At 31.9% G+C, this 27819-nt stretch overlaps 1 protein-coding gene across 2 annotated transcripts; it reads left to right on the top strand.

Annotated features, from left to right (window-relative positions):
• Nucleotides 1–11915: 11915 nt before the first annotated feature.
• LOC137829815 (uncharacterized) lies at nucleotides 11916–24845 on the top strand. 2 transcript variants are annotated; one of them, XM_068636744.1, is made up of 27 exons: nucleotides 11916–12152; nucleotides 12292–12505; nucleotides 12614–12747; nucleotides 16230–16346; nucleotides 16608–16754; nucleotides 16969–17651; nucleotides 17846–17967; nucleotides 18048–18139; nucleotides 18329–18548; nucleotides 18674–18740; nucleotides 19329–19477; nucleotides 19582–19655; nucleotides 19739–19903; nucleotides 20010–20081; nucleotides 20270–20371; nucleotides 20458–20547; nucleotides 21028–21103; nucleotides 21219–21315; nucleotides 21396–21465; nucleotides 21618–21797; nucleotides 21909–22031; nucleotides 22115–22198; nucleotides 22815–22999; nucleotides 23097–23235; nucleotides 23332–23391; nucleotides 23549–23653; nucleotides 24372–24845. In XM_068636744.1, the coding sequence occupies exons 1-27, from the start codon at nucleotides 12066–12068 to the stop codon at nucleotides 24483–24485; spliced, it is 3768 nt and encodes a 1255-aa protein (XP_068492845.1). In that variant the 5' UTR covers nucleotides 11916–12065; the 3' UTR covers nucleotides 24486–24845. The 2 variants fall into 2 exon arrangements, with proteins under 2 accessions (XP_068492845.1, XP_068492846.1); XM_068636745.1 differs by having other exon boundaries at nucleotides 11924–12152; nucleotides 12623–12747.
• The last annotated feature ends 2974 nt before the right edge of the window (nucleotides 24846–27819 follow it).

The following is a 27819-nucleotide window of genomic DNA, read 5'->3' as shown; positions in this document are numbered from 1 at the left end:
AGCTACAGTATAGGCGTGTTGACAAGGCGCCAGGTTGGCAGAAGGGAAGGAAGTCGGGGGGCTCGTGAAGTCGCCAGTTATTAAGTTGGCATGTTCCGATCTCCAGCATACCAGAACCGGCGATCTCCCGGTTAAAGATGAAGTCGCCAGATGTAAACTCAGGCGACCTAGTGATTGGAGATCGCCAGAGCAAGCACATCGCCAGAGATGAAGGTGGTGCAAATTATGAAGGCGGCCGGCGAGACCACAGGGAAGGTGTACGAAGGCACCCTAACTCGCCAATTCCAGTAGAGATCGCACTCCCAAGATTAGCTATGCACTGGGCAGTACCATGCATAAGTAACTTAGCAAAATGAGAGTAGAAGCAGCGCCCAAGTCAAGAAGGCTCCAGATGAAGGCACGTGTACGACTAGATGCGAGCCACGTGTCCAAGTCTGTAACTGCCAGGAGAGAGAAAGTAACCAGGTATATAAGAGTTCTCAACGAACTTTCTGAGGTACGCACGTTCAGATTATACTCTTTACGCTTGCGAGTTCTAGAGCTTACTGTGAGAGAGAATTTGCACGGTTCCTGTTCTCTTAGTATTTGGTGATTCGGTCACTGACTTGGGCGTTGGAGTGCGATCGGCCGCAGCGGCGCCGTTCTGTTCCTTTGCAGGTTCTTGAGGTGGATCTCGAAGAGGAACGGAGGTTTGAAGCGGTGCGCACGTCGAATCCCTTGACGAGGCAGTTTCCAGCGTTCCGGTCAACAGACAGGATCATGTATTATATTATTCCAAAATACTGATGATTGAGATAGACGCAATTCAATCCCAAGTATCTTTCTCTATATTTGATAAGTTGGTTTTGTTACATCCTGAATCAAACCCTAAATCTCTGAGTTCTTGTGCAATCTTTAATTTGGTTATGAAAAGGTTCTCAAAGTTATTTTCTATACTTAATGAGTTTTACAACAGAACATCTTAATTAGAATTGTTCTTTGTGGGTTCGACATTCGTACTTTAAAGAGTACTATATTACAGTTGATTCGGTACACTTGCCGACAAATATCAACAACCCACTACTTTTACTTCAAGAAAATAAGTAAATAGTAACAAAATTTATAGACCAAAACTAATTAGTTACTATATTGACTAAATTAGATTTTGTTTTAGAGACTTAAAAAATTATTGGTATTTAAAGTGATTTTTATTATTAATAAAAAATTATAAAACAATTTCTAAATTGGTATCTAAATTAGCTACCAAAGTTTTAGTTACTAATATTTTAGATTCTAAATTAGTCTCTAAAAAACTAATAGAGACTAATTTAGAATATAATTAATAACGTATAGAATTATATTTATGCGTAATCATTTGTGTTAATTTAGTTAGACATTTTTATACCGTATTCAATAAGGTAGATATAAGAAAACACACTTAAAAAACATTAAATAAAAATAAAATTTAAAAATAAATAATAATTATTTACTAATTAAATTAAATAATATTTTAAAGATTAAAAAAACATTAATATTTAAAGTAGTTTTGATTATTAATAAAAAATTATAAAGTAGCTTAATCTAAATTAGTTATTAAAATTTTAATAAATATTTTATATTCTAAAATAATTTTTAAAAAATTACAATAGAAATTAATTCAGAATCTAAAGTTGATAGTAGTTAGAACGTTTAATTAATATTATGTATTAATTTAAAATTTATTTTATAATTTTTTTATTAATAATAAAATTTATTTTATATATTAGTGATTTTTTAACATATAAAATAATATCTAATTTAGTTAATATAATAATTAATTATTTAAATATATAAAATTAATTTTTATTTAATAATTTTATTGTAATATATATGAATGATAAATTTCTCTTGTGCAATTGTACTAACTATATATTCAAATTTCACACCACTCGTTAAGCTAAGATAATTATATATGTGTAATTATGAAATTTGTGTGATAGATAGAATTAATTTTAGTAAACTACTTTAAGTAAAATGTGATGTACAAGTTTAGTATTTTAAGAAAAAAAAAATCTAAAAGTTTTATCGTTATTTAATAATTGAAATATGTAACATCTCTATGTTTTTTTCACATTTAATAACCATAATATATATATATATATATATATATATATTTCATACTATGTTTTAAAATATATCCCTCTTTGTAGGGATTTTAAATTTTTACATAAGATTAAAACAAAATATTTAAAATAAAATAAATATTTTTATTTTTCAGCTTTTCGGTAAGGAGTTCTAGTTCTATTACCTTTAACATCATTTGCAATCGTGTAAATGCATCATCATCACATATTAGAGAAACACAAACACAAAAACAAAGCACAGTTTAAACTAGTTATTTCTAAAACTTCTAATATAATTATAACTTTATATATCAATATAAAGCTGTCAATTCTCATACATTTTTACAAACCATCAAGTGTCTATCATAATTTATCTTTATCATGTCAGACTTCTACTAACTCACAACACATAGACACTTAACTCTACTATTTAGAAGACTCATGTATTGAATTAGCATCATGAGACCTGCATCTGTCATACTACTAGTTGTGAATCCACACAGTCATGTGCATAAACATCTCAATAACTCATCATCTCATATGACATGGTAAATTCATATGATCTAAAAGACCAAATTATATTTCAAACCGCATACAAAGTCATATGAACCTCCTTCGATTCTCACCAACTGAATAACTTCATCTATGTGATTCCATTATATCAATAGAGTTAGAATCGTCTCATTACGGACCTAACAAATCAATACACCCTAACAACAATCTCAACACGGAATTTTCTTTCCTAAAATACTATGTCCTAATCACACTTTCACATCATTTCATATCTCAGGTAACACATCAATACATCATTCAATCACATCACACTTTAAACTTTTATAAAAAATTCAAATATATCTCAAAATTTACTTAAACACATAACTAAGTTCCTTTAACCATATTTTTAAATAAAATGTATAACTTTCACTAAAAAACAATAAACAATAATAAACTAGTATTTCAAAAGCAAAAATAAAAATTTTAAGTTTTTTTTTTCAGGCTAGCTTGAGCGAAAATTTGCTCGCTTGAGTGAGAATGGGTCTCGCCCAAGTGAAAATTTTCTTGCTTGAGCAAGATTAAACCCGAGAGCACCTCTAGAATTTATCCCATTTTCGCCTGAGTGAGATTCCTTCTCGCTTGAGCGAGAATGGATCCGAGAGCACTACATCTTTCCATTTTATTCTCACTTGAGCGAGAATTAGCTCGCCTGAGCGAGATATGCAGAGAAATCTGCATAATTATGTCTAATTTCATCATTCATTGTCAAACAAAAACAATTTCAATAACTCATTTCACTTCAAAATTAACTTACACCATGTCAACTATACAAATCAACCAATTTTTCAGATTCAAACAAAAACATCTACCATAAATCATTCATATCAAAATCAACATATTCACATTTTATTCCAAACAATATTCTGCATTACTCATAAAAAATCAATCCTGAAAACAAAATTTGGAACTGGTGATCACATCACCCCCACATCTAGATCTTCTAGCCTAGTGTTCTATTGAAAGTTAACACTAGCTCCCCTTACCTCACTAAGAGCTCCAAACCTACCAAAAGCTCAAGGGTAGCTTAATTTGCACCGTCCTAGTAAAAAATCTAACTATACCACTAGGACCATGAGCTAATAGAGATTAACCTTGAATCTAAAAGAGTAACATGCAAAGCCTATGTAGAGACAAACTTAACAAGTTAAAAATTTAACTTAAAGAGAATAAAAAAAATGAACTTATTCTATTAAAGATTCTGATCAGGCAGTCTTGTAGTATTCACTGTTAAAAGTCTGAGTCTAATGGTGGACTCCGATCGTCAAACTGATGAGAGAGGAGATCGAAATCATTAAGAGAAGGCACAAAAAAGGAAAAAAAAAATTAGAGAAAAGATAGTTCTTTTAAAATGAAGCTGAATAATTGAATTTTTATTCATATACTCTTTTAACTTTAATAATAAAATATTCAAGTATCATTTTAATTGTATCACTACTAGTCTAAGACTATTTTTTTCAGTCCTTACATAATAGATCATGATTAGTTTAACATTCACACTAATAATGATTTGTGAGTAAACTATAATTGTTTTACACAATCATATATCAACATTAAATTGACATTTTAAAGATTATATATATAAACTAAAAAAAATGTTATATAAAAAAGAGTTAAAGTCTAATATAAGAAATTACGAGGACAACATCCTACAATTCATTTTGTGAAGCAGAGAAGGATAATAATTATAAGAATAGAAAACATTTGAAGATTTTCATTCGGGTGTTTATTGGTTTGGGTAATTCCAACCAAACAAATCATCCAAGTAGATTGGATTAATTTTGTTTGAATGAGTCAAATGAAATCCAAACGGAACTCATTGAATGTCTTACCATTTTAATAAAAGTTTATATATATATATATATATATATATATATATATTAAACCTAAAACCCTGAATCTCAATTCAATCCACAAAAGTAATATCACAAAAAGATTTATTATTTATTATTTAGAAATTTAATTATTTTTAATATTTACTTTATTTTAATTTCACTACTTAATTTGTAACATCCCTAAATTTTTATCCATATCTAATAACGCTTGAAATATCAAAATAAATATATAAACATAATACAAATATGTTTACAGTTCTTTAATATAGTGTTTCAAAATATATCTCTTTTCATATGACATTAAATATGTACATAAAATTAAGACAATTATTCAAAAGAAAATAAATTTTTTCATCATCAATCTTCTAAACGAGAAACTCTATCACCTATAACATCATTGCTCTCGTGTAAATACACGATCATCACACATTAAGGAAAACAACCACAAAACAAAACAAAGAGACCTAGCTATATAAAAAAAATCTATATAATTTCAATTTCAAATTAATAAACATAAATCATCAAGTTTCATACAAATTCTTTAAATCATCAAGTGTCTATTAAAATTCATAATTCATCTTTCACATGTCAGAATTCCACTGACTCACAACACATAGACACTTGACTCTACTTTCGGAAGACTCATGCGTTGACTTAGACTCAAAGATCAACATCTGTCATACTATATCACTGTGAAATCCACACAGCTATGCGCATAAATAATCTTAATATCATCTCTCTCCTAGTATGACAAGGCTAACTCATATAACATGTAAAGTTAGTTATCTTTCAAACAACTTACCCATTCATATGAACCTCCTTCGACTCTCAGCACCTAAATAAATCTATATGATTTCATTATCTAAGTAGAGTCAGGATATCCCCTTTTAGACGAATCCCTAGTCAATGCACATCCTAAACAATCTTGACACGGTATTTTCTCTCCTGAAAATACTATGTCTTGATTAAAATTCATATTTTGAATCTCACAATATCCAACATCAAACAATCAAATCATACCAAAATTTAGAATTTCCAAAACACACAACAATTCATTTACTAATCACATAAATGTCTAATTAAAGAGATTTTCAATTAAATATACATGAAATAAAAGTATACATAATTTATAAGTAAAACTATATAGAAATAAATAAACCAACCTTTTAAAAGCAAAAATAATTTTTGTAGTTTTTTTTACAAAAATTCTAGCTTGAGCAAGAATGGGTCTCGCTAAAGCGAAAATTCTCTCGCTTGAGCGAAATTCAACCCGAGAGCACCCAGAATTTCATCCTAGGTCTCGCTTGAGCGAGAATGGACCCGAGAGCACCCTATGTTTCCATTTTATTCTCGCTTGAGCGAGTTATGCATAAAAGTTCTGCATAGACTTGTTTAAATTCCAAACTAACATTTCATTCAAATCATAAATTTATAAAATCTACACATTACATTTAACTTGATTCAACAAACTATTCAAATAAATTCATTAACTCATTCAATTCCAAACTCATATACATTCTACAACATCTATTATATCCACAATTTCACATTTCAATTTCAATCAATTTCCAATATACTCAAAACAAGAAATCCTGCAAATAAAAATTTGGAACTGGTGACTACGTCACCCCCACATCCAGATCTTCTAGCCTAGGGTTCTATTGAAAATTTAAAACTAGCTTCCCTTACTTGAACTTAAGCAAATACTCATTAGGAGCTCCAAATGTACCCAAAAGCTTAAAGGCCACTTAACCTGCACCAAAGAGTCCTGATCACAAATCTAACTATACCACTAGGATCCTAAGCTAATAGAGACTACTTTTGAAGATACAAACATCACATGCAAGATTAACTAAATGCAAGCATAACCAGATCAAAACTAATTCAAAGGAAAATGAACCAGGAATGAACTTACTCTATCTAAGATTTTGATTGGACAATCTTGTAGAGTTTACTGGCAGGAGTCGAATGATGGACTTCGATCGTCAAACTGATGGACGAGAAGGTCAAAATCTTAGAGAGAAGGTAGAGGAAAAGAAAAATGAGTTTTTAGAGAGATGATGATTCTTTTTAAAATGAAATCTGGATAACTGAATTTCTATTTATATAATTTTTAAAATTTAATAATAAAATATTCAAGTGTCATTTTAATTATACCAATTCTACTCTAAAACTATTTTTCTTGGTTCTTACATAATTTACATTTATATTGTTGATTTAGTTTTACTTACGTTCTGTTTTTTTAAATAGGTATAATTATTTTATTCGTCCCTATATTTAGAGTCAATAGTCAATTAAGTGCCGTGGTTTTTAGAAAAAATAAATTTGTCTATTGATTTTAAAATTCATAGGAACCAATTGATTTTTTTTAAAACCACCATACTGAATTGACCATAAATATAAGGACGAATAAGGTAATTATACATTTTAAATATTATAAAAAAAACTAAAAAAATGTTTGAAAATTTATTTTTTTAAATATTTTTCAAAACTTTACCTTATTCACTCAAATCAATCTCATCCAATTAAAAATAACTTGAATCGGTTCAGATTAAAAAATAAAAAATAAAATCCGATTAATCTACACCCGTAAGTATTGCTTCCCATTGTAGGTCACATGGTGCATCAAAGTTTTGTAAATTAATTTTTATACATTTTGAAATATGATTTATGTATAATTATTGTGTGCTTTAAAAAAAAATAACTTTTGTTCCAAATTAAAATTAATTTATGGTTTAAATTTTTTAAATTAAAAGTTTTATTTTATTTTCTTAGAAGTATTTGTAAGAAACTTATTCAAGTCCAATGAGAAAATTAATTCCAGTAACAATCACACAAACATGTCTACCTATGCCAGTTGATAAAATGAGAGTCAGGTTGACTTATCATATTTACAACCATTCAAAAGTTATCTCTATCATGAAATTATCATTTTTTTTACTTTTAAAATATATTTATTAAAGATAAAAAGATAACCATGAAATTATCATTTTTTTTTACTTTTAAAATATATTTATTAAAGATAAAAAATATATTATAATAATATATAGGTAGATATAAATCTCATATTATAAACTAAATTTATAAGATTGAATTAGATTTAAAGTTTATGTCTTAACATCTTATCAGACTACTGTTATTGAGCCGCTATGAGACCATCCATTATATAGTATCATGTACGAGTTGACAACCTCGACGTAAGAAAATTGTATTGAATATCTCACATCAACTCTATAAATAAAAACATTTCATAATATATAAGTGAATGTAAATTTGATGAACCAATTGAATAAGGTTAAACTTAAAGTCCAATTTTTAATAATTATCTCTATATTTTTAAATTTTCATCAAATTAATTAAAGTTACTAATTAAATAAATTACAAATATTATTTATATTCCAACTTAATTAAAACGTAATTGGCAAGTGTTTATAATTGAAATAAGTATATTATATACTTCCACTTTTTAAATACACTAAAAAAATATAATTTGGAATTATTTATTTAAAATTTAATAAATTAATTTTAAGAAATTTTAAAAAATGGAGAGGGATGAATGAATCTAGTGTGCCAAATAAATGAGGAAGTGACTCTTCTAACCTAACTACATCATGCATGTATGTGTGTGCCCTCTTTTTTCAGTTTTCCATCTCTCTTAAACCATACACTTTATCTCTTCATATAGTCCAAACAAAACTTGTTCTTTTCTAGAAGCTACTACCATAAATTTCACCAAAGCCACCAACCCCACAAATTTCCATTTTGCCATTTCCAAATAACAAAAATTGCTATCTCAATTCCTAATACTTTTTTTTTCTTTACCCTATTCTCCATTGCACCTTTCTTGCCTCTTCAAAAAATACAAAGCAATGGAAGATGTGAAAACCAACACCATGTAGATTAACTATAATAATTGTTAATACAAACCAAAACGTAGTTGCTATTTGGGCAATTTTTAAAATGTTAAAATAAAATGAATTATCATTAAATATGGCAATTAAAGTTTAAAAAAAAAAGTTTTTGAAATATATTTTTTTTTTGACATATAAGATATTTAAAAAAGTAAAATTTGAATAAATTTATTTTAGAAAATTAATTATTATAATGTATGAGGTGTTGAAAGTTGAATAAAACCGTTAAGTAGAAATTAATCATTATGTGTTTTATATGTGGATAAAATAATAATATAATTTTTGGGATAAAAGTTATGTCTACAAAATTAATAAATTTATGTTATACATTATAATTATAAGCGGAAAGGCATGCGTTTGCGACTGTTTTATTTGTATTTTTTCTTTTTATTATTATTTATATTTATATTTTATATTTGTATTTATTAAAATAAATTATAAATTTATATTATCATATTTTAATTTATTATAAATTTATGTGTATTTTTATTTTTTAATTTTTTTAAATCTTTGTATTCATATTTTTTAAATATTTATGAAGAAATACATAAATTTATTAAAAAATACATATATATTATTAATTAAAACTCAAGAAATTATTCCTACTATGTCATGGACAATATTTTGTTCTTTTGCATTCAAATCAAAGCTTAATGAAAGCAAATGTAGTTAATTAGTGAAACCAAATGTGTAACGGCGCAAAAAAAAATAAAGAAACAGTAGAGACCCTCACAAAGTGTCTTTTCCTTTTTTTTTCTCTCTCTAATCTCTAAGTTCTCTCCTAATTTTCTTTTTCAATTTTCATCTATTTTAAAATCTGATTGAACTAGGTTATAGTTAAGGAGTTAAAGAACATTTTTACTTGATCAGATTTTTAAACAGAGTAAATTTATTTTTCTCTAAAGATAATTTGTTTTGTTTTTTCTTAGGATTTAGTCATCTATCTTGATAGAGTCGGTTGGGAAGAGTATTCCTCTCAACTTGTTCTAATATATACTGAATTTATGTTCTGTTTATGATCAGGTGGTGAGAAGTTGATGAGGAAGTTCATGCACACCGTGACATATGAGATGCACGACTTGGGTTGTATTGATCACACTGATCCTTTCTATTGGATTTGCTGGTAATCTTTGGATCAAGTGTTAGTCTCTGGTAGGACTTACTTAATACGGGTCTACCAGAAGGCGTCAGATGTTATTATGTTTGTTTGTTGAATATCCAGTATGTGTAGATCTGTGATTGTTTTATGTTGGGATTTGAAAAAAATTGAATAACTTTGAAATTGATTCATGTAATTCGATTTTCTCTTTTGATTTAATTGCGCATATTATAAAATTATATTTTCACTAGCTTACCCCTTCTTTTCTTGCTGTGTTGTGAATTGCGACAACTGTACTATGTACATACAAGCGTAGAGGTCTTGTAAGGCTTTAAAAAGTTTTAAACTTTATATTATAAATGTTTGTATTTCTATAAGTCGTAATCTTGTAATATGAATGTTTTGAAATACTTCAAATTTGTATAAAAATAAGTAGAACTTGTGTTGCAATAGTTAGATTTTTTTTTGGGTGTTACAAAATGGATTGGTTCAAGTATATTTGAGCATGCATATTTTCTATTATTATTATTTATATATATATATTGAAAAATTGAAGAAGAAATATTAATTCTAAAGAAAAATATTAGTTTTAGAATTTTTTTTAAAAAAAATCAAATATCATAAAAACTTTGTATATCTAGTAACTGATTAGAAAAAATACAAAATAACGAAATATCCAAAATAAAGGAATAGAATAAATATTAATATAAAATTAAAATAGTATATAAAATAAATTTATTAAAAAGATATTTTTTTTATATATAAGTATAGATTACAGATACAAGTATAATATTCTCTTTCTTTGCTTTACATTTTTTTTTCAATTTTATTATTTATAATATTAAAATATAATAAATTTGACATTTTTTTTCAGTTTTATTCTTTTCAATCTTAAAATATAATAAATTTGACAGTTATTTATTTTTAACTTGAAATTTGAATTTTAAAAAACTTAGAAAAATTTAAGTTTGAAAAAAAAAACCCACTTTCTTACAATTTTATCATTTAAATATTTTTTAAATTCAAATAACTCTTCTCTATAAAAAAATTATCTACACAATAAAAAAATACATATAATAAAATTTTAAAAATTATTTATTTTCATAATTACTTAATTTTTTTTTAATTTCTTATTTAAAAAATATTTTATTATTATTATTATTGTTCCTACAAGATCTAAACCCTGCAGAACACTTCTTCTTGGATCTCCTTTGGTCTGGACACGATGGGGGAGTACCTGCGAAGACACTCCGACGATCAAGTCAGACCGAGACTAAGTACCAGAAGAGTGGGGAGTGAATAGTTTACCTTGGGTGTTGTGCCTCTTCTGCTATTTATACTGTTCTAGATGGGCTATGGTTGCTATGTGCCTGCTTTAGGGTCCAAACGAAGGCCCAATTGTGCCTTAACCGTGCTTATCATTTAAGTTGGTTTGTTTATACCTAATTACGTGTTTAGCTTTGCATCTTGTCGTCTAGTCGGCTTTGTCGTCTGGTCGGCCTTTCGGCCACCCGGTAGTACAATTATTATTATTATTATTATAAGATTATCAGACTTTAAATTATTGTTTTTATTTTTAAGATGTATGGATATAAATATATAATAAAATTTGTAATGAGATTTGTAGATTTAGATCATATATCTATTCAATAAAATTATTATAGTTATAATGTAATATTTATATAACAAATAGAAAACTACAAACTTGTACAGATATGTAGTAAATCAATAAAAATATTACTATTAATCAATATACCTATAAAGTAATTCTAAAATATGAATAATGCTATTTTTTGTTATAAGAATTCATTTTTAATTATTCTAAATTCTCTAAATTAAATTCTATTAACAAAGGTGACTGTGACAAACTAAATTTGTTATATATATATATGTGACAAAATTTCAACTAAATTTGTTAATGTTTTTGTAAAAAAAAAAAAAACCATTAAAAGAAACTATTGAAGAAATTTTTATTGCTAACTAAACTTATCTATATTTAAAATAAATACACCATTAAAAAACAAATAATTTTTTTAATTCCAGTAAATTAGATCATTAAGTATAATAATAAAGCAAAAGGATATTTTGATATAACTTTTAGAATTTCAAAATGTACTAAGATGACGTGATATAATGAAAATGTAATCTCATTCTTTAAATATATGGTAAAAAATGGAATTCTTATTCTTCAAAGAGGTGGTAAAACAACTTAATATTGAGAGTAACATGCATGAAAGAATATCTCCTGAAAAAAGTAAAATAATTAAGAAAATGAAGTTTTTATTCTTGAGCAGAAAATAAGTGTACTTATATAAAATGTGATGGTAATTATTATGAAAAGTGAAGAAAGTTATAATACATTAATATCTATAATTGGAAAATTCTATAAGAACGTACTAAAATAATTATATACCTTATATTATTGTTATTTTGTATTGATTGATTAACCCCACAATTACATTAAAAGCACGAAGGCACATACCTTAACAAAATTTACATGATCTGCCCCAATCATTCTTAGTCATAGCCTGCGTGCCTCATCTTCCCCGAAAAGGACCGTCCTCAGAACCCTCCACAACCCACCACCATGGTCGAAACCAGACGCAGCAGCTCCTCCTCTTCCAAGCGCTCTCTCTCTTCGTCCTCTCCCCCCAACAATACCAAAAGATCTAAGGTACAATCTTTACTCCCTTTTCTTGCTACCCACCTCTCGGTTTTCTGTGCCAATTACCCTTTTCCTCATCTTAGTATTCCATTTTAATCTCAATTGGAGATGGGTGTCTCCTGTTGATCGATTCTCTGTGCTGACGCAGGTGTCCGAGGATTCCTCATCCACCACCGTGCCCTCCGTCGCACCGGTCAACGAATCTGGACCCGCCAATGAATCTGCCGAACCGGAGCTGCGGCCGTCTGATCTGCCCGATACGACGTCGTTGAAGGCCGTCGATGGGTGTGATGCGATTTCGCCTGATAAATCTCCGTCTACGCCCGTTGAGGGGGAGGCTTTGGTGTCCCCTCAGTGTCTAGGTAAGCAAATTACTACCTTTTTCGCCTGGGTTTCACATCGGGTTGTTGGTTCTGTGCATGCATGGGGTTTTCAGATAGAAGAGATTTATGAATTTGTGGAAAATTAAGGTGAAACAGCGGAGAAATCGAAGGGGGCTGGCGCAGTGGCGGCGACTGTGTCCACGGGTGGTCGGTCGAAGAAACGCCCAATGAAATTGAGCCCTAAGGTTGCGTGGGCAAAACTCCTTTCACAGTGTTCTCAGGTTTGTTTTTGTTGTTCTTAGTTGGGTTTTTACCACGCTTGCTTGTTTTGGGTTTTGTGCGTGTCTGAGTAATTTTGTTTTCAAATTTCGCAAGAGGAATACATAGCAATTTTGATCTTTGAAGTTTTCTTTTGTTAAGAATAGTGATTTTGGTGGTTCCGGAGCTGTTGTGTTTGTGTTTGTCTACTCTTGTACGGATAGATGCTTAATACTTTTTTCACATTCCACACATAGTTTTCAATCCCAAATAGTGGCACGGATTGACTGACATCTAAACTGCTATAGTGGGATAGCTGAAAGCGGGAGAACCCTTAATGCCAGTGAAATAATTTATACCGCACTTATGTAATTACTAAAAGATAAAAGAATTACCAGAAACTAAAAAGCATTTTCATACTTAATCAGTGTTGTCAAATAGCCACTATAGTCTTGCATTGCAGAATTTCTTGGACCTGCAATCACAGTGCAACTTTTGCTATTTGCCTGCGCTCTGCTGTATGATATAGCAGATCATTGATTTTCTACCATTCCCCACGATCTTCTATTGTTATTGTACTCTTGCATTGCAGAATTTCTTGGATCTGCAATCACAGTGCAACTTTTGCTATTTGCCTGCGATGCTCTCTGCTGTATGATATAGCAGATCATTGATTTTCTGCCATTTTCCGTGATCTGCAATTGTTAACATTGGCGGAATGAGGGAAGCCCACAATTGAAGATTGTAAATACAAGGGAAATAATTTATACTGCCATTGTGTAATTTGCTTGAACATAAATTACCGAAAAACTAAGACGCATATCATAATTAATATCTGTTAAATAGCTTCTGTGGTGGGTGCTATAGCGTATAGCACTATTGGCTTGTTGAATTCCTTGAACCCATGGTTGTTATGCTGTGTGTCACTATGGTGTCATGGTTGTGGCATGCCTCCTGCATCCTTGTGTCATCTCTAGTGACTCTCTGGCCAATTGAACTTTATGGTTAATATTATGCCAATTTTTATGCAATTTATTTTTTGGTTCGGATGCAACTTGATTTTTTATACATATACAGCTGGAATATATTTCAATCTGTATGTGACTTCTGCTATTTTCCTGTCTGCGATGATATGAGCTATATTTGTAGCAGATTATTGGCTTTTCTTTTTTCTGGGATCCACAATTGATTACATATAATAATCAAAAGTCAGACGTGCACACAAGTGAATGACAAAACTCAAGGAACATATGTGCAACAAATTCAGAACAGACCTCTCAAATTAAAGGTTAAAATTGCAAATAGAACAAGAGGCCTGAAATGTGATGTATGAAATGACGCTTGGCTAGAAACAATTTCAGTGGTGTGGATTAGCGAGAAACACTACTGGACCGAGTGAATGACTGGAAAGCGAAGAGGTCCTACTTTTTTTTCTTGGTTTCAACTTGCAAATGCAAGTGCAAAGGTGCATTTAGTCTTGAATCATGAACACTGATTTATTGGTGTAGTGGAAAAATTACCGGAAGGGTGACTAGATTGGTGGACAAAACAGTGGGTAAATAGGGGGTTTTGTCAACTTCCATTTCAAGAGCAATGGTTTTCCAGGATTGTGTCTGTTGTTTGCAGGCATGACTCTCCATCCCTATTATGCTCTGCTACAAGTAAATGGATTGCAGCACTGAACCACTCCAATGACTTACTAATCACTTTATGATTCTGGGATCTGAAATTATTCAAGCCTACTCATATTCTAAACACCTCGTGATGCATGACATTGACTGTTGGTTAATTACTGTCTGAGGTATTTATCGTACTACACTGAATGATTACACCTATCTCCTGAATTTGTTATTAGTGAAAATTATGTTACAAACATATGTAAACCATGGGGTTACTTGTTGTCCCAGGCACAACTTTATCACAATGTAAAGGATTCTCCAGTGCCCTCCCCTTCACCAAAACAGTTTAAACTGCATCCCTGCAACTGCACACTTTCAATCATAAATTTGTCAGAAAAAGAGGGGAGAGGACTCATTAATTCATTGCTGGAAATCCAGTTAGGAAACATGGCATATGTTGTCTTAGAGTTTATGGTAAGAATGTGTCTGTAACTGCTGAGAGCTTTCTTGCCCTATGTAATAAGGGCTTTAGCTTTAAGGATCTACCTTGGTTTTTGGCCATTGATCTCCATTATGAACATCTTCTACCTCTGGAAGCTCATTTTGTCAAGGGTGGTGGAAACGAATACGGATTCCTGATGATTCTGTTATTCACTGTTCTGGAGTCTGGGTGACACCCATATGAGGCAAACCACTCTTAATAGTTTTAATTGGCTGCCTCAATGGAGGAAGGGAACTTGGACTTGTGGGTTGTACAAGGTGTTTCCCTTTTCCCTTTATGTGCTGCTACACATGCATATGTGCCCAAAGTAAGGAAAAAGAAGTTTGAGAGAGGGGATCAAGGAAAGGATAAGAAAAATGATCATTGAGGAAAGAAGGAAGGAAATGTGAATAGGAAGAGGAAGATAGTTTAATGGCTACAAAAATGAAAAAAGTGAACATGCACAGGTTCTGGGTGGTTTGAAACAGTGGTAGGTGGCAGCAATTGGAGGGGGGTTTGACATTGGAGGTGCTGCTATCTAGTAGGCATTGGAGGGAGAGAAGTAAGTTTGTAGATTGAGAAGGACATGAAGGGGTGTTGTTTTTGTGAGATGCAGATGAAGGAAGCAGCGATGCTGTTTTAACTGACTGTGGGGCGGAGATGACAAGGTGGTGATTGCACAAAGTGTTTTGCAAAATTTAGAATAGAGACGTAAATAATTTAAAAAAAGAGTTTAATCTCTCAAACAAGAGGATGTTTGTCATATTTAGCAATAATGTCATGGGAGGTTTGTTTAAGTAGCAGCACTAAGTTAAGGTTGAATTGACACTCCTTAGTTGTCCAGGGCTCTTTCTTATTTGATAGTAAGAGCTAATTACTTGACTTACTCTGTTTGACATAACTTCGCATTGTCTTAAATTATGACAATGCATGCATAATAAGCAAATTAGTTGGATGTGATTAATAACAAAACAAATCAGACGTGACATACTTTTATTTTGGGGTTGAATCTATTAACTTTGGGATATTTGAGTCTTTTGTGCATTGCCGATTTTGTTTTATACTGTATCTCGCAAATTGCATTTGGTAGATATGTAATAACAGGACACCTGGTTCTACTGTAATTACATATTCAGTTTATAAGGTGTCTCTTTAACCGTGCTGGACAGATTTGGAGTGGTTTGGTGAAAAAAGATATTGTATTTGATTTTGTTTGAAAAAATATAGTTGATGGTAGACTTGTGTAATATTCATGTATATTTCGATGTTTGTTCTATTTTCTGTTGGATTAAAATGGGGAGGGGGGGTACTATGAGCTGGTTTGCGTTTGTCTTGTTAAAGATTCCATTTCTGATGTACTATTATATATTTGGGATTAATGTTTTTGTTATTCATCCTTTTCCAGAATCCTCATGTGTCCATAAGTGATCTTAGCTTCACTGTTGGTCAAGGTCGTAATTGTAATTTATGGCTTAAAGATCCCACTGTTGGTAATATGTTGTGCAAGTTGAGCCACATAGAGGTAGAGTTTCTTGTCTTTCAAAACTTGAAATGATCAGATGAATAGTTAGTGGTCCATCTTCTTTCCAGCTTTATCATGACAAAATAGTCATTTCTCAAACAAAAATAACCTATTTTAGATGTTTAATCAAAGACATTAATGAAATGAACTAGTTTTGTTTGGGATGCTTCAGAAAATTATTCACTCTGAAGAAAAGTACTGTTTAGCAGTTTCGTGGATTTTTAAGATTACTGACCAAAGTTGTTGTTGGACTCTGCCCAGCGTGGAGGCTCGTCTGTTGCTTTACTTGAAATCACCGGGGGCAAAGGTTCTATTCAAGTTAATGGAAGAACTCATCGAAAGAATACCCGTTTGATTTTAAGTGGAGGAGATGAGGTGGTCTTTGGTTCTTCTGGCAAGCATGCTTATGTATCCTTTACATATGGTTTTATTAGAAGAATTTATCTGTTTTCCATCTAGTTTCTGTTGCTTCTTCTTTCTTTACATGCTTATGTGATCACTTACATTGTGCAAGGATATCAGTTAATCATGTCATGTATTCTGCTTATTCATTATAAGCTGCTTTTTTCCATTCCTAAATTTCTTTTGTTTATGTATTATGTGTCCTTAACACTGAATTCAGATCTTTCAGCAGCTCACAAATAACAATATTAGTCCCGCTGGTATACCTTCTTCCGTGAGTATATTAGAAGCCCAGAGTGCTCCTATAAATGGAGCACAAGTTGAAGCTAGATCTGGTGACCCTTCTGCTGTTGCTGGAGCATCGATATTGGCCTCTTTATCTAATCTTCATAAAGACTTATCTCTCCTTTCGTCTCCTACTAAAAATGGAAAGAATGTGCAACAGAACACTGACATTTCATCACTACCTTCTGGCAATGGGGACGATGTGCCCGACAGTGAAATGAAGGATGCCACCAATAAAGATGTACCATCATCTGGAGTTTTCACTGCAGAAAAATCTGTTTTAGCATCCTCTAACACTGTTAATGAAAATCCTAGCCTTGACACAACAGAAATCGACACCACTGTGGATGCTGATGTTGGGAAGGTGACTGCTGCTACATATGAATTGAGGCCATTACTGCGCATGCTTGCTGGCTCATGTCCTGAACTCGATATAAGTTGTGGCATTACCAAGATATTGGAAGAGCGAAGGGAATTAAGAGAACTTCTTAAAGATGTTGATACCCCATCAATATTGGCTTCAACCAGGCGGCAAGCATTCAAGGACAGTTTACAACAGAGAATTCTCAAATCTGAGGATATTGATGTCTCTTTTGAAACTTTCCCGTATTATCTAAGGTTTGCTTGTAATCAATTTATCTCTTCATTCCTCTGTCTGAACTAAAAGGCCATTATGGTCACAATTATATGTGAACTATGGCTATGTTGGTATTTTTGTTTCTAGAGTGCTGGCTTGAATTGCTTGTAGTTACTGGAGAGATTGATGAGAGATAATTTATGTTTACTTAGTTATGATGTTTTGTATTATGCAGTGATACAACAAAGAACGTTCTGATTGCTTCTACATATATTCATTTGAAGTGCAATGGCTTTGGAAAATATGCTTCTGATCTCCCATCAGTGTCTCCACGAATATTGTTATCTGGTCCTGCAGGTGGTTACATAATTCTTGCTTATGCTTCTATTTCCCTGTTGTGTGATAGAATAATGATATTTTGTATGATTCTTGTGTAGGTTCGGAAATATATCAGGAGACTTTGTGCAAGGCACTAGCGAAGCATTTTGGTGCCAGGCTACTGATTGTGGATTCTCTTTCATTGCCTGGTGTATGTTTTATATTAGACATTCTTCTTTTGTTATAGTCATAAAGGTTTTTCAAAATCTCCTTACCAGTCTAAAGTATTTCTTGATCATGGTGTTCACTGGGATTATTTGCTTGCTTCTGTTGAGATGGTTGTTGGGTAAATGAGGATTAATGTACACTTATTCTTAATTATGCAAATGGGGTTTTTCAGGGAGCACCTGCAAAGGAAGTAGATTCTGCTAAAGAAAGTTCCAGACCTGAAAGGCCATCTGTGTTTGCAAAAAGAAGTTCCCAGACTGCCACATTACATAATAAGAAACCAGCATCTAGTGTTGATGCTGAAATTATAGGTGGATCCACGTTAAGTTCTCAGGCTATGCTGAAGCAAGAGGTTTCCACTGCATCATCAAAAGGCACTACTCTTAAAGAGGGTAAGCTGTTATGCCCTAGAAATAAGCATTGATCTGCAAATTTACTTCCCGTTGTCTTTGCTTTATAATGAATGCTTGGCGACAATTTTTTTGTCTTTGATGACATGTTGCTTGCTAAATTGCAGGTGATAGAGTAAAATTTGTTGGGAATTTTCCTTCTGCCGTCTCAGCACTACCAAATTATCCTTCAAGGTAATTTGTTTTATGGAATGGAATCATTATACTTAAAAGATTTTTACAATTATGAGTGATAAAGGTTGATCCATGAATTATTAGATTTGTATTGTCTTTTTTTTTATAGAGTAGGATGCACATTGAAAAAGCATGCTTAACTTTTATTAAAGTCAAATGGGATTTTAATGGCAGTTCTCATTTGCAGAGGCTATAACTTCAGAAACATTCACACTTTTTTTGACAAAAGGAAAAGAAATAATTTCACTTTGGAGCCGTTTCTTAGTACTTCATTTCTGATATTTTTGTCATTTCTCCTTTTGTATTTAACTGAAGCAAAATGATGGACTTGAGCTCCAGATTTACTGTGTTATGGGTTTTTATGGATTTTTCTCTGGTTCATTGCTCCTCGGCTCCTAGCTATTCTGAAGGTGTTTCAACTTCTATTGTGCTGTGACTAACTAGAGAGCTTTTATGTTTTTTAAATTTCATTCACATTTTTAAATATCTTTTTATGTTAATATTTTATACTCCTGCAATTTTTTTATCTTCATTTATTTTTTCTAACTTTTTGGAAATTAAGAATATAATTCTTGCTATATATGTCAGGGGACCAAGCTATGGCTCCCGGGGTAAAGTTATGCTTGCTTTTGAAGATAATGGGTCTTCAAAAATTGGGGTTAGGTTTGATAAATCAATTCCTGATGGCAATGATCTTGGAGGACTTTGTGAAGATGATAGAGGGTTCTTTTGTTCGGGTAATTCACTGTGTTTGATTGAAATTTTGTTGCCTTATCTGCATTTTAGTATATTCCGTGCTATTATTTTAGCACATATAATTCATTGAGGATTTAAACTGCAGCAAATCATTTACTACGGGTAGATGTCTCTGGAGGGGATGATTCGGACAAAGTTGCAATAAATGATATCTTTGAGGTTGTCCTTATTCTTTACTGGATGAAAAGATGCTTCTATTCTTAAAGAAGTACATTTAACATCCCTCTTTGCTTTGTGCATAGGTTACCTCTAATCAGATTAAAAGTGGTCCACTACTGTTGTTCATTAAAGATATAGAGAAGACACTGGTTGGGAACTATGAAGTTTTGAAAAATAAATTTGAAAGCTTGCCACCAAATGTTGTGGTAATTGGCTCTCATACTATGCTTGACAATAGAAAGGAGAAGGTACTGTCTCATTATTGTATTTTTATCTAGCATTACATTGTAGGGTTTCATGATTACGGGAATGTTTTTGCTGCTTTATTTAATTGCTGCATGGTTATGCTTGCAGACCCAACCTGGTGGCCTTCTATTTACCAAGTTTGGGAGCAATCAGACAGCACTACTTGATCTTGCCTTCCCGGTATAAGAGTCACAGCCCTTTGCACTTCTTACCTTGATTTAAAGCTTGTTGCATATTTCTAGCTTGGAAGTTAGGGCACTTGTCTTCTGTACCTTTACACTATTCCTAGCTTGGAGATAGATCTAGATCCTTGTTAATATCGTTATATATACATTGTATATATAACCCGGCACCATTTCTTTTTTTAGGATAACTTTAGTAGACTACACGATCGGAGCAAAGAAACCCCTAAAGTAATGAAGCAACTTGGTCGCCTTTTCCCAAACAAAGTGACAATACAGCTGCCTCAGGTATGACTTCATATTGACTTAAATTTGAAATTTATTCCATTGCTATTTACAGTTCATGTATTTGTATTATGTCTAAACTTCTACAGGATGAGGGTTTACTTTCTGACTGGAAGAAACAATTAGAACGTGATATTGAAACTATGAAAGCTCAGTCCAATATTGTCGGTGTTCGCACAGTGAGTCCAGCAACACATGTTAATTTTTATGTGCTTGTTTTTGATATTATTGTTTTCTATGTTTCCTACGAATTCATGAAGCAGGACAAGGATATTTTGTTATATTTTATGATTGCCCTTGTTGCTGCAATTTTTCTGCATTTTTCAATTTTTCGCTGGTTTGTGGGTTACGTGTTTTTTCGCCTTTGGAATATGTGGCATTACTTGCATTGGCTGGGAAATTTTCCCAACTCTACTTAACAATGTTCAACATCATTCTAAAAGTTGTTTGTGTGAATAACTTTTTGTTTCCTCTTTTTCAAGCCTATTCGTCTTGACCAACCATATCCATTATTTGATTCACATGGCCAATTACTGCTAACAAAATGATACCTTGATGCTCATTTTTGAAGTATTGTATGTGACTAAAGTTTGGTTTATTAGATACTAATTTTTTTTTGCCATTGTCAAACATCTGATAAGATTCTTCTAATGATTCAGGTTCTAAACAGGATTGGATTGGATTGCCCTGACCTTGAGACTCTTTGCATCAAAGATCAAACCCTAGCAACTGAAAGTGAGTTTCTTTGTTCTTTTTTACTGCAATGTATAGATTTTTTTCTCAACTGAATATGAGACGCTGAGATTTGCTGTCTTATGACTGATAATATTCTATGATCTCCATTTTCTAGGTGTGGAGAAGATCATTGGCTGGGCTATAAGTTACCATTTTATGCATTCATCTGAAGCTTCTGCCAAAGATTCTAAGCTTGTGATATCTGCAGAAAGGTTGTATTTGTTATTCTTGGGCATGTTGCTTTTCTTATAACAGTATTTTTTGTTGACAAAACTTTCATCTTACTGTGCAGCATTAATTATGGGCTTAACATTCTACATGGCATTCAAAATGAAAACAAAAGCTTGAAAAAATCACTCAAGGTAGTTTAACACTAGATATTACAAGTTTATGCCTTTTACCATCATCATTTCTCGTGGAGATATTTTGCTCTGCTAGTATCCATCTGGTTTTGTTACTGTGGAATGGTTTGAATTATGGAACAGTCACCGGTATTTTTGAATTGCCTTTCCAGGATGTGGTTACTGAGAACGAGTTTGAGAAGAAGCTGCTTGCTGATGTTATTCCACCAACTGATATTGGGGTCACATTTGATGATATTGGAGCTTTAGAAAATGTGAAGGACACCTTGAAGGAATTGGTCATGCTTCCTCTTCAGAGGCCTGAATTATTTTGCAAAGGACAGCTGACTAAGGTGAATAAATTTCCGTTTTAGGTTCTTTATATGACTTGTGGAACACATTTTTTAAGTAGATCATATTCATATAATGTGTGTAGAACCTCATTGTAATTAGTTTGGATGTAGCCTTGCAAGGGAATATTGCTTTTTGGCCCCCCTGGCACGGGAAAAACAATGCTTGCAAAGGCTGTAGCTACTGAAGCTGGAGCAAATTTCATTAACATTTCAATGTCCAGCATTACTTCAAAGGTACTGATGTTGCAAATTTCTTTTGTTATGCTGTGTATTTCCTTATATGCCTCAGTGACAAGAAATGGTTTTGTTTATTGCAGTGGTTTGGTGAAGGAGAAAAGTATGTAAAAGCAGTTTTTTCTCTGGCCAGCAAAATTGCTCCAAGTGTTATTTTTGTTGACGAGGTTGGTTTATAATGTCATTTGTTTATCTTCTTTTTTTCCTTCGTTTTAAATAATTTTTTTGACCCCCCTTCACAGTATGGTCAGTATAAATGATCTTAAAGGGACGTGCCAAAGGAGTTTGTGGCTTATATAATGTGATTAGATAGTTATTGATTACTTTGAAATGTTGTTGTTTAGGTATACAGTTATTGATTTTAGATTATTAAAGGGGGTAGACCTCTTAGGCTTTGCTAAGCTGAACTAGAGTGGCAATGGTGTCTGGAGTGCTGTAACCGTGTTTATGTAGGCTTGATACATTGGGTTGAAGAGAAGGGTGGGATGTGATTTGGAATTAACTTATAGCAGTTCAGAACCAAAATTTATGAACTTAAGCTGATTTTTTTACTGAATTCCTTGGTTATATTGTTTTTGTGATTATCTTCTGTAACAGTTATTCTTCAATTTAGCTATATTTATCTGATTTCCAACTCTTTTACTTTCTTTGAACATTCTAAAACAACAGGCAAATGAAAAACTGGCTGAATTTGGAGACCTGCATATTTAAATGTTTTCAGTTTTTATGGTTGAAAGTATGTTTTTTCTTAGTCGCCATAATTGTGTTGATTCGCCATGGCAGGTTGATAGTATGCTAGGAAGACGGGAAAATCCCAGTGAGCATGAGGCTATGCGAAAAATGAAAAATGAGTTTATGGTTAATTGGGATGGTTTGCGTACTAAAGATAAAGAGCGTGTACTTGTTCTTGCTGCTACGAACAGGCCTTTTGATCTTGATGAGGCTGTTATTAGGAGGCTTCCAAGACGGTGAGCATGTTATGTTTATTGTTGACCTGTATTTTCATGTTTTACAAATGACATCCATTCTAATGCAGGTCTTTTTTTTTCTTTTCTTTTTATGTAGATTGATGGTTAATTTGCCCGATGCTCCAAACAGAGAAAAAATTCTCAGAGTCATTTTAGCGAAAGAAGATTTGGCACTTGATGTCGATTTTGAGGCAATGTCTAATATGACTGATGGATATTCTGGGAGTGATCTAAAGGTTGCATTTATATATTTTTCATTTCTTTCTTGGTTTCTGCAGAAGGTAACCTTCGATTCTCCAGCAAATATTCTCATCGTTATCTTTTGATTGCAGACCCTGTGTGTCACAGCAGCTCACTGCCCATTACGAGAGATCTTAAAGAAGGAAAAGAAGGTTAGTGACATACAACTCAAAACTATCTACCTAGCTTTCTGTCATACAGAAATATCAATTCAGTGCTAAATATAATCCTTTGCATCATAATGTGGTTGCATAATAGTCCAAGGAATGGTGATCTCTTCCTCACTTTGACATGAAATGTCTCTTTCAGGAGAAAACCATAGCATTATCTGAGAACAAACCTTTACCTGGATTGTGTGGCAGCTCTGACATTCGGCCTTTGAGAATGGATGATTTTCGATATGCGCATGAGCAGGTATTTTAATTCATTTCCATGTTTTCTTTTTAAAATAGTGCTCACTTTGATGTATACAGTCCTTTAGACCCCCACTAATTTTTAGGCCTTTTGTATTATTGGTGGATGACATATATAACAAAGGATGTAATCGCCGACCAGCTAGTGAAACCGTCCAATCTTAGAAATTAAATTTGGAGGTTGTGTCGAGGGTGATGTAGAAAGTATTGTGGTCTGCCTTCAGTGTTTAGTGATTGATTCTGGACTTGGCTTTATTGGATGGGCAGATGTTGCCACAGATGAGAACTAGAGTGCAAATCTGATACTGGCACATGCATTTTCAGCTTGTTTAAACACGATGAGGATTCTATGTTTCTATACAATAATCGAATTGTTAAAGGTTGGAATGACTAAAATCGATGAGATCTTGGGGAGGGGATAGTCTTGACTCTTGATGCAAATGCAATTACCTAATAAATTGGGCTCACTAAGCTTTAAATTGTTGGGGGAATATTGCCATGGAAATGGAAGTTCAACAATGAATGAATGACCTTTATTATATGTGTCTGGTGAATGGAAGGTTGGGAAAATGATACCGATTCTGACATTGAACATTAAGCTATCTCTGTAGATTGTTGGAATGGATTACAAAATGGGTTTTGTTTTTCATGTTGATCATGCATTGCTTGATAGAGTCCTTTTCGTGCTAATATACAGAGTTTGATGTATTTTCGTGCAGGTGTGTGCGAGCGTGTCATCGGAGTCAACAAATATGAATGAACTACTTCAATGGAATGACCTCTACGGAGAAGGAGGATCAAGAAAAATGAGATCTCTGAGCTATTTCATGTAAAGGTTTCTCTGTATAGCATTTCTTGCTTAGGCTATTCTTCTATCACCACCTAAATGGTGCAACAAGGTCAGCAGTGACCTATTGATGTGGAAATCCCATCATTGGTTCTGCCTCTCTATTGTATTATATCATCATAGGTTTTCTTTCTCCTTTTTCCAACCCTCACCATCCTCTCCAAATTTTTTCATATATTAGTAGAATTTGTTGACGATTTCACCTGAGATAAAAGCTTAATATAGGTTCTCTGCTCATCCAACTCTCCCTCTAATTCTTGCCCTGTTTGGGCTATTCTGTTTGTACAACCATGTTTTTTTTCTCGTAAAAATAAAATAAAATGATTTTTATTTATTTGTTCTATAACCTGTTGCTTTGTATTTCTGATTTGCAGTTTGTGCTGTATATATGTATGAATGCTAATTAGTTTTTAAGTGTCATGTGAATGAACATGTGGGCACTGTGCATGAATGCCTATGCTTTTGTGATGGAACCTGGTTCGGTTAGGTTATATTTACTTGAGTTGAAGAATGAAATTTACTTTGGTATGTGAGATAAGCATCTTGAGTATGATAGATACTGGTTTTCAAGAGGTGTTGTCTATGTTAAGATACTCAACCTAAAATTTGCTCATCCCAAAATGGCCAGAAAATATTTTAGTAACCAATGTTTATTTACTAATAATCTTTCAGCAATTTTTAGTTTGCATATATCTATTGAATGGGGAAGATTGTGACACATCATAAATGACATAGCGTGGGCTCATTACAATTTTATTATGAAATGTACTGTATGATTTGATTGCTTTGTATTTTTAAAATATTTTAGGAAGAGCATGAGGGAAAAACAAATATTTTGGGTGTAATTATTTATTTATAATATAATACGGAGTTAATGGTACAACTAAATTTTTATTTTTCTTTAGTAATGAAGCTCTACACGTACGTAATAAAATAGTTCATAATATTGAAGAGAAAATTACAATATATGTTGAGAGTTTCATAAAATAAAGTTATGAGTATACATTTTGGTGGTCACTGTTGGTATGGTGCAAATAATCAAGAGTTTTAGAAAAATCCCATTTTTGTGATAAAGGTGTATAAGGACTTTAGTGATGAAATTTGTAACACCCTATTTATATTCTGGATATCCTATTTGCAATATCTAATTAACATATAAATATATATTACTTTATTATATTGTATCTCAAAAAGATATTCTTCATAAAATTTTTAATACATACATAACAATTTTAAAAGTAAAATTTTAATACATACATAAAGAAAATAAAGCACAACAAACAACATGATAAGATAATTATAAAATAATTATATGAAATTTCAATTTTAATTTAAATTTAACAAACTTAATACATTTATCATAAATCATCATTCACATTTCTCATGTCAGAATTCTACTAATCAACATACTTAGACACTTGAACCTATTTCTGGAAGACTCGTACGTTGACTTAGACTTAAAAATCTGCACGTCATACTAACTCACTTTGAAATCCTCACAATTATACGCATAAATAATCTCAATATGATCTCTCCTACTATTACAAGGTTAACTCATATAACAGGTCAAATTAGTTATCTTTCAAACAATTTACCCATTCATATGAACTTTCTTTGACTCTCACCACCTGGATAACTTCATCTATATGATTCCATTATCTCAAGAATGTCAAGATATCTTATTCTAAACGAATCCCTAGTCAATGCACATCCTAAATAATCTTAACACAATATTTTCTTTTCTGAAAATACCATGTCTCGATTAAAATTCATATTTTAAATCTCACAATATCCTAAATCACACAATTACATCACCAAAGTGTAGAGTTTCAAATCACACAAAATTTCATCCAATAATCACATACATATCTAATTAAATGATTTTTCAATTAAATATACATAAAATAAAAGTCTATATAATTTATAAGTAGAAACTATACAAAAAGAAATAAACCAACCTTACATTCAACCCATAATTTTATAAATCTACACATTACATTCACAGTTCCTGCTCAACATTATACAAACACTCTTATTGAGTCAATTAGCTATTATGTCAATCTACACACACACATATTTATGATTTCTAAATCAAAATTATTTAAAATCAAACAATCAATTCTTATCAAACATTTCATTTGAATTAATTCAACAAATTATTCAAATACATTCATTAGCTCGTTCAATTCCAAACTCATATACATTCTACAACATCTATTATATCAACAATTTCACATTTCAATCTCAAACAAATTTCAATCTACTCAAAAACAAGAAATTCTGCTAGAAAATTTGAGACTGGTGACCACGTCACCCCTACATCCAAATCTTCTAGCTTAGGATTCTATTGGCAATTTAAACTAGCTTTCCTTAATTACCTTTACTTGAGCAGATGCTCACCAAGAGCTCCAATTCTATCAAAAGCTAAAGAGTAGCTTAACCTGCACCACATAGTTCTAATCAATTATCTAACTATATCACTAAGACTTTGAGCTAACAGAGACTAGTCCTGAAGTTCAAACCTAGATTGAGACCAACCTACAAGTTCAAAATTTGACTCATAGAGAAGAACACAAATGAACTTACTTTATTAGAGATTTTGATCGGGCAGTCTTGTAGTCTTTGCTGCCATGATTTTAATGGTGTACTCCGATTGTCAAAGATGAACGAGGAGGTCAAAATCTTAGAGAGAAGGGAAAGGAAAGGAAAAAGGAATCTTTTAGAGAGATGGTTGTTCTTTTAAAATGAAACCCGAATAAATGAATTTTCTATTTATTTGTTCTTTTCATTTTAATAACAAAATATTCAAGTGTCATTTAAAATATACCACTACTACTCTAAGGTTATTTTCTAGATCCTTACATTCTCCCCAACAAGAAAATTTTTGTCCTCGAAAATTGACTTACCAGAAAAAATATAGGGATAGGTTTCTCTAATGGTTTCTTCTAATTCCCAAGTTGAATCACCAAATCTATCATCCCACACCACCTTCACCATATTGATGGTCTTGCCTATGAGTTGTTTACTCTAATGATCTTCAATCCTAACTGATTTTGCTTCAAAAGACAAGTTATCCTTGATTTACACAATATCCATTTCCAATACACGACTAGGGTTTGGGATATACTTCCTTAGCTGTGATACACGAAAGACATTATGCAGGTTTGCTAGTTGAGAAGGTAGAGCAATTTCATAAGCCACTGGACCTATCTTCCTTAGAATCTGGTATGGTCCAACAAACTTAGGAGATAACTTTCTCGATCTCATAGCTTGTCCTACACCCTTGGTAGATGTCACTTTCATGAACACATGGTCTCCAG

Source organism: Phaseolus vulgaris, chromosome 7 (assembly GCF_000499845.2).
Source record: "Phaseolus vulgaris cultivar G19833 chromosome 7, P. vulgaris v2.0, whole genome shotgun sequence".
In the NCBI taxonomy this organism is placed as follows: Eukaryota; Viridiplantae; Streptophyta; class Magnoliopsida; order Fabales; family Fabaceae; genus Phaseolus; species Phaseolus vulgaris.
The sequence above is the reverse complement of the archived record's forward strand: the minus strand, read 5'-3'. Positions and strand labels throughout refer to the sequence as shown.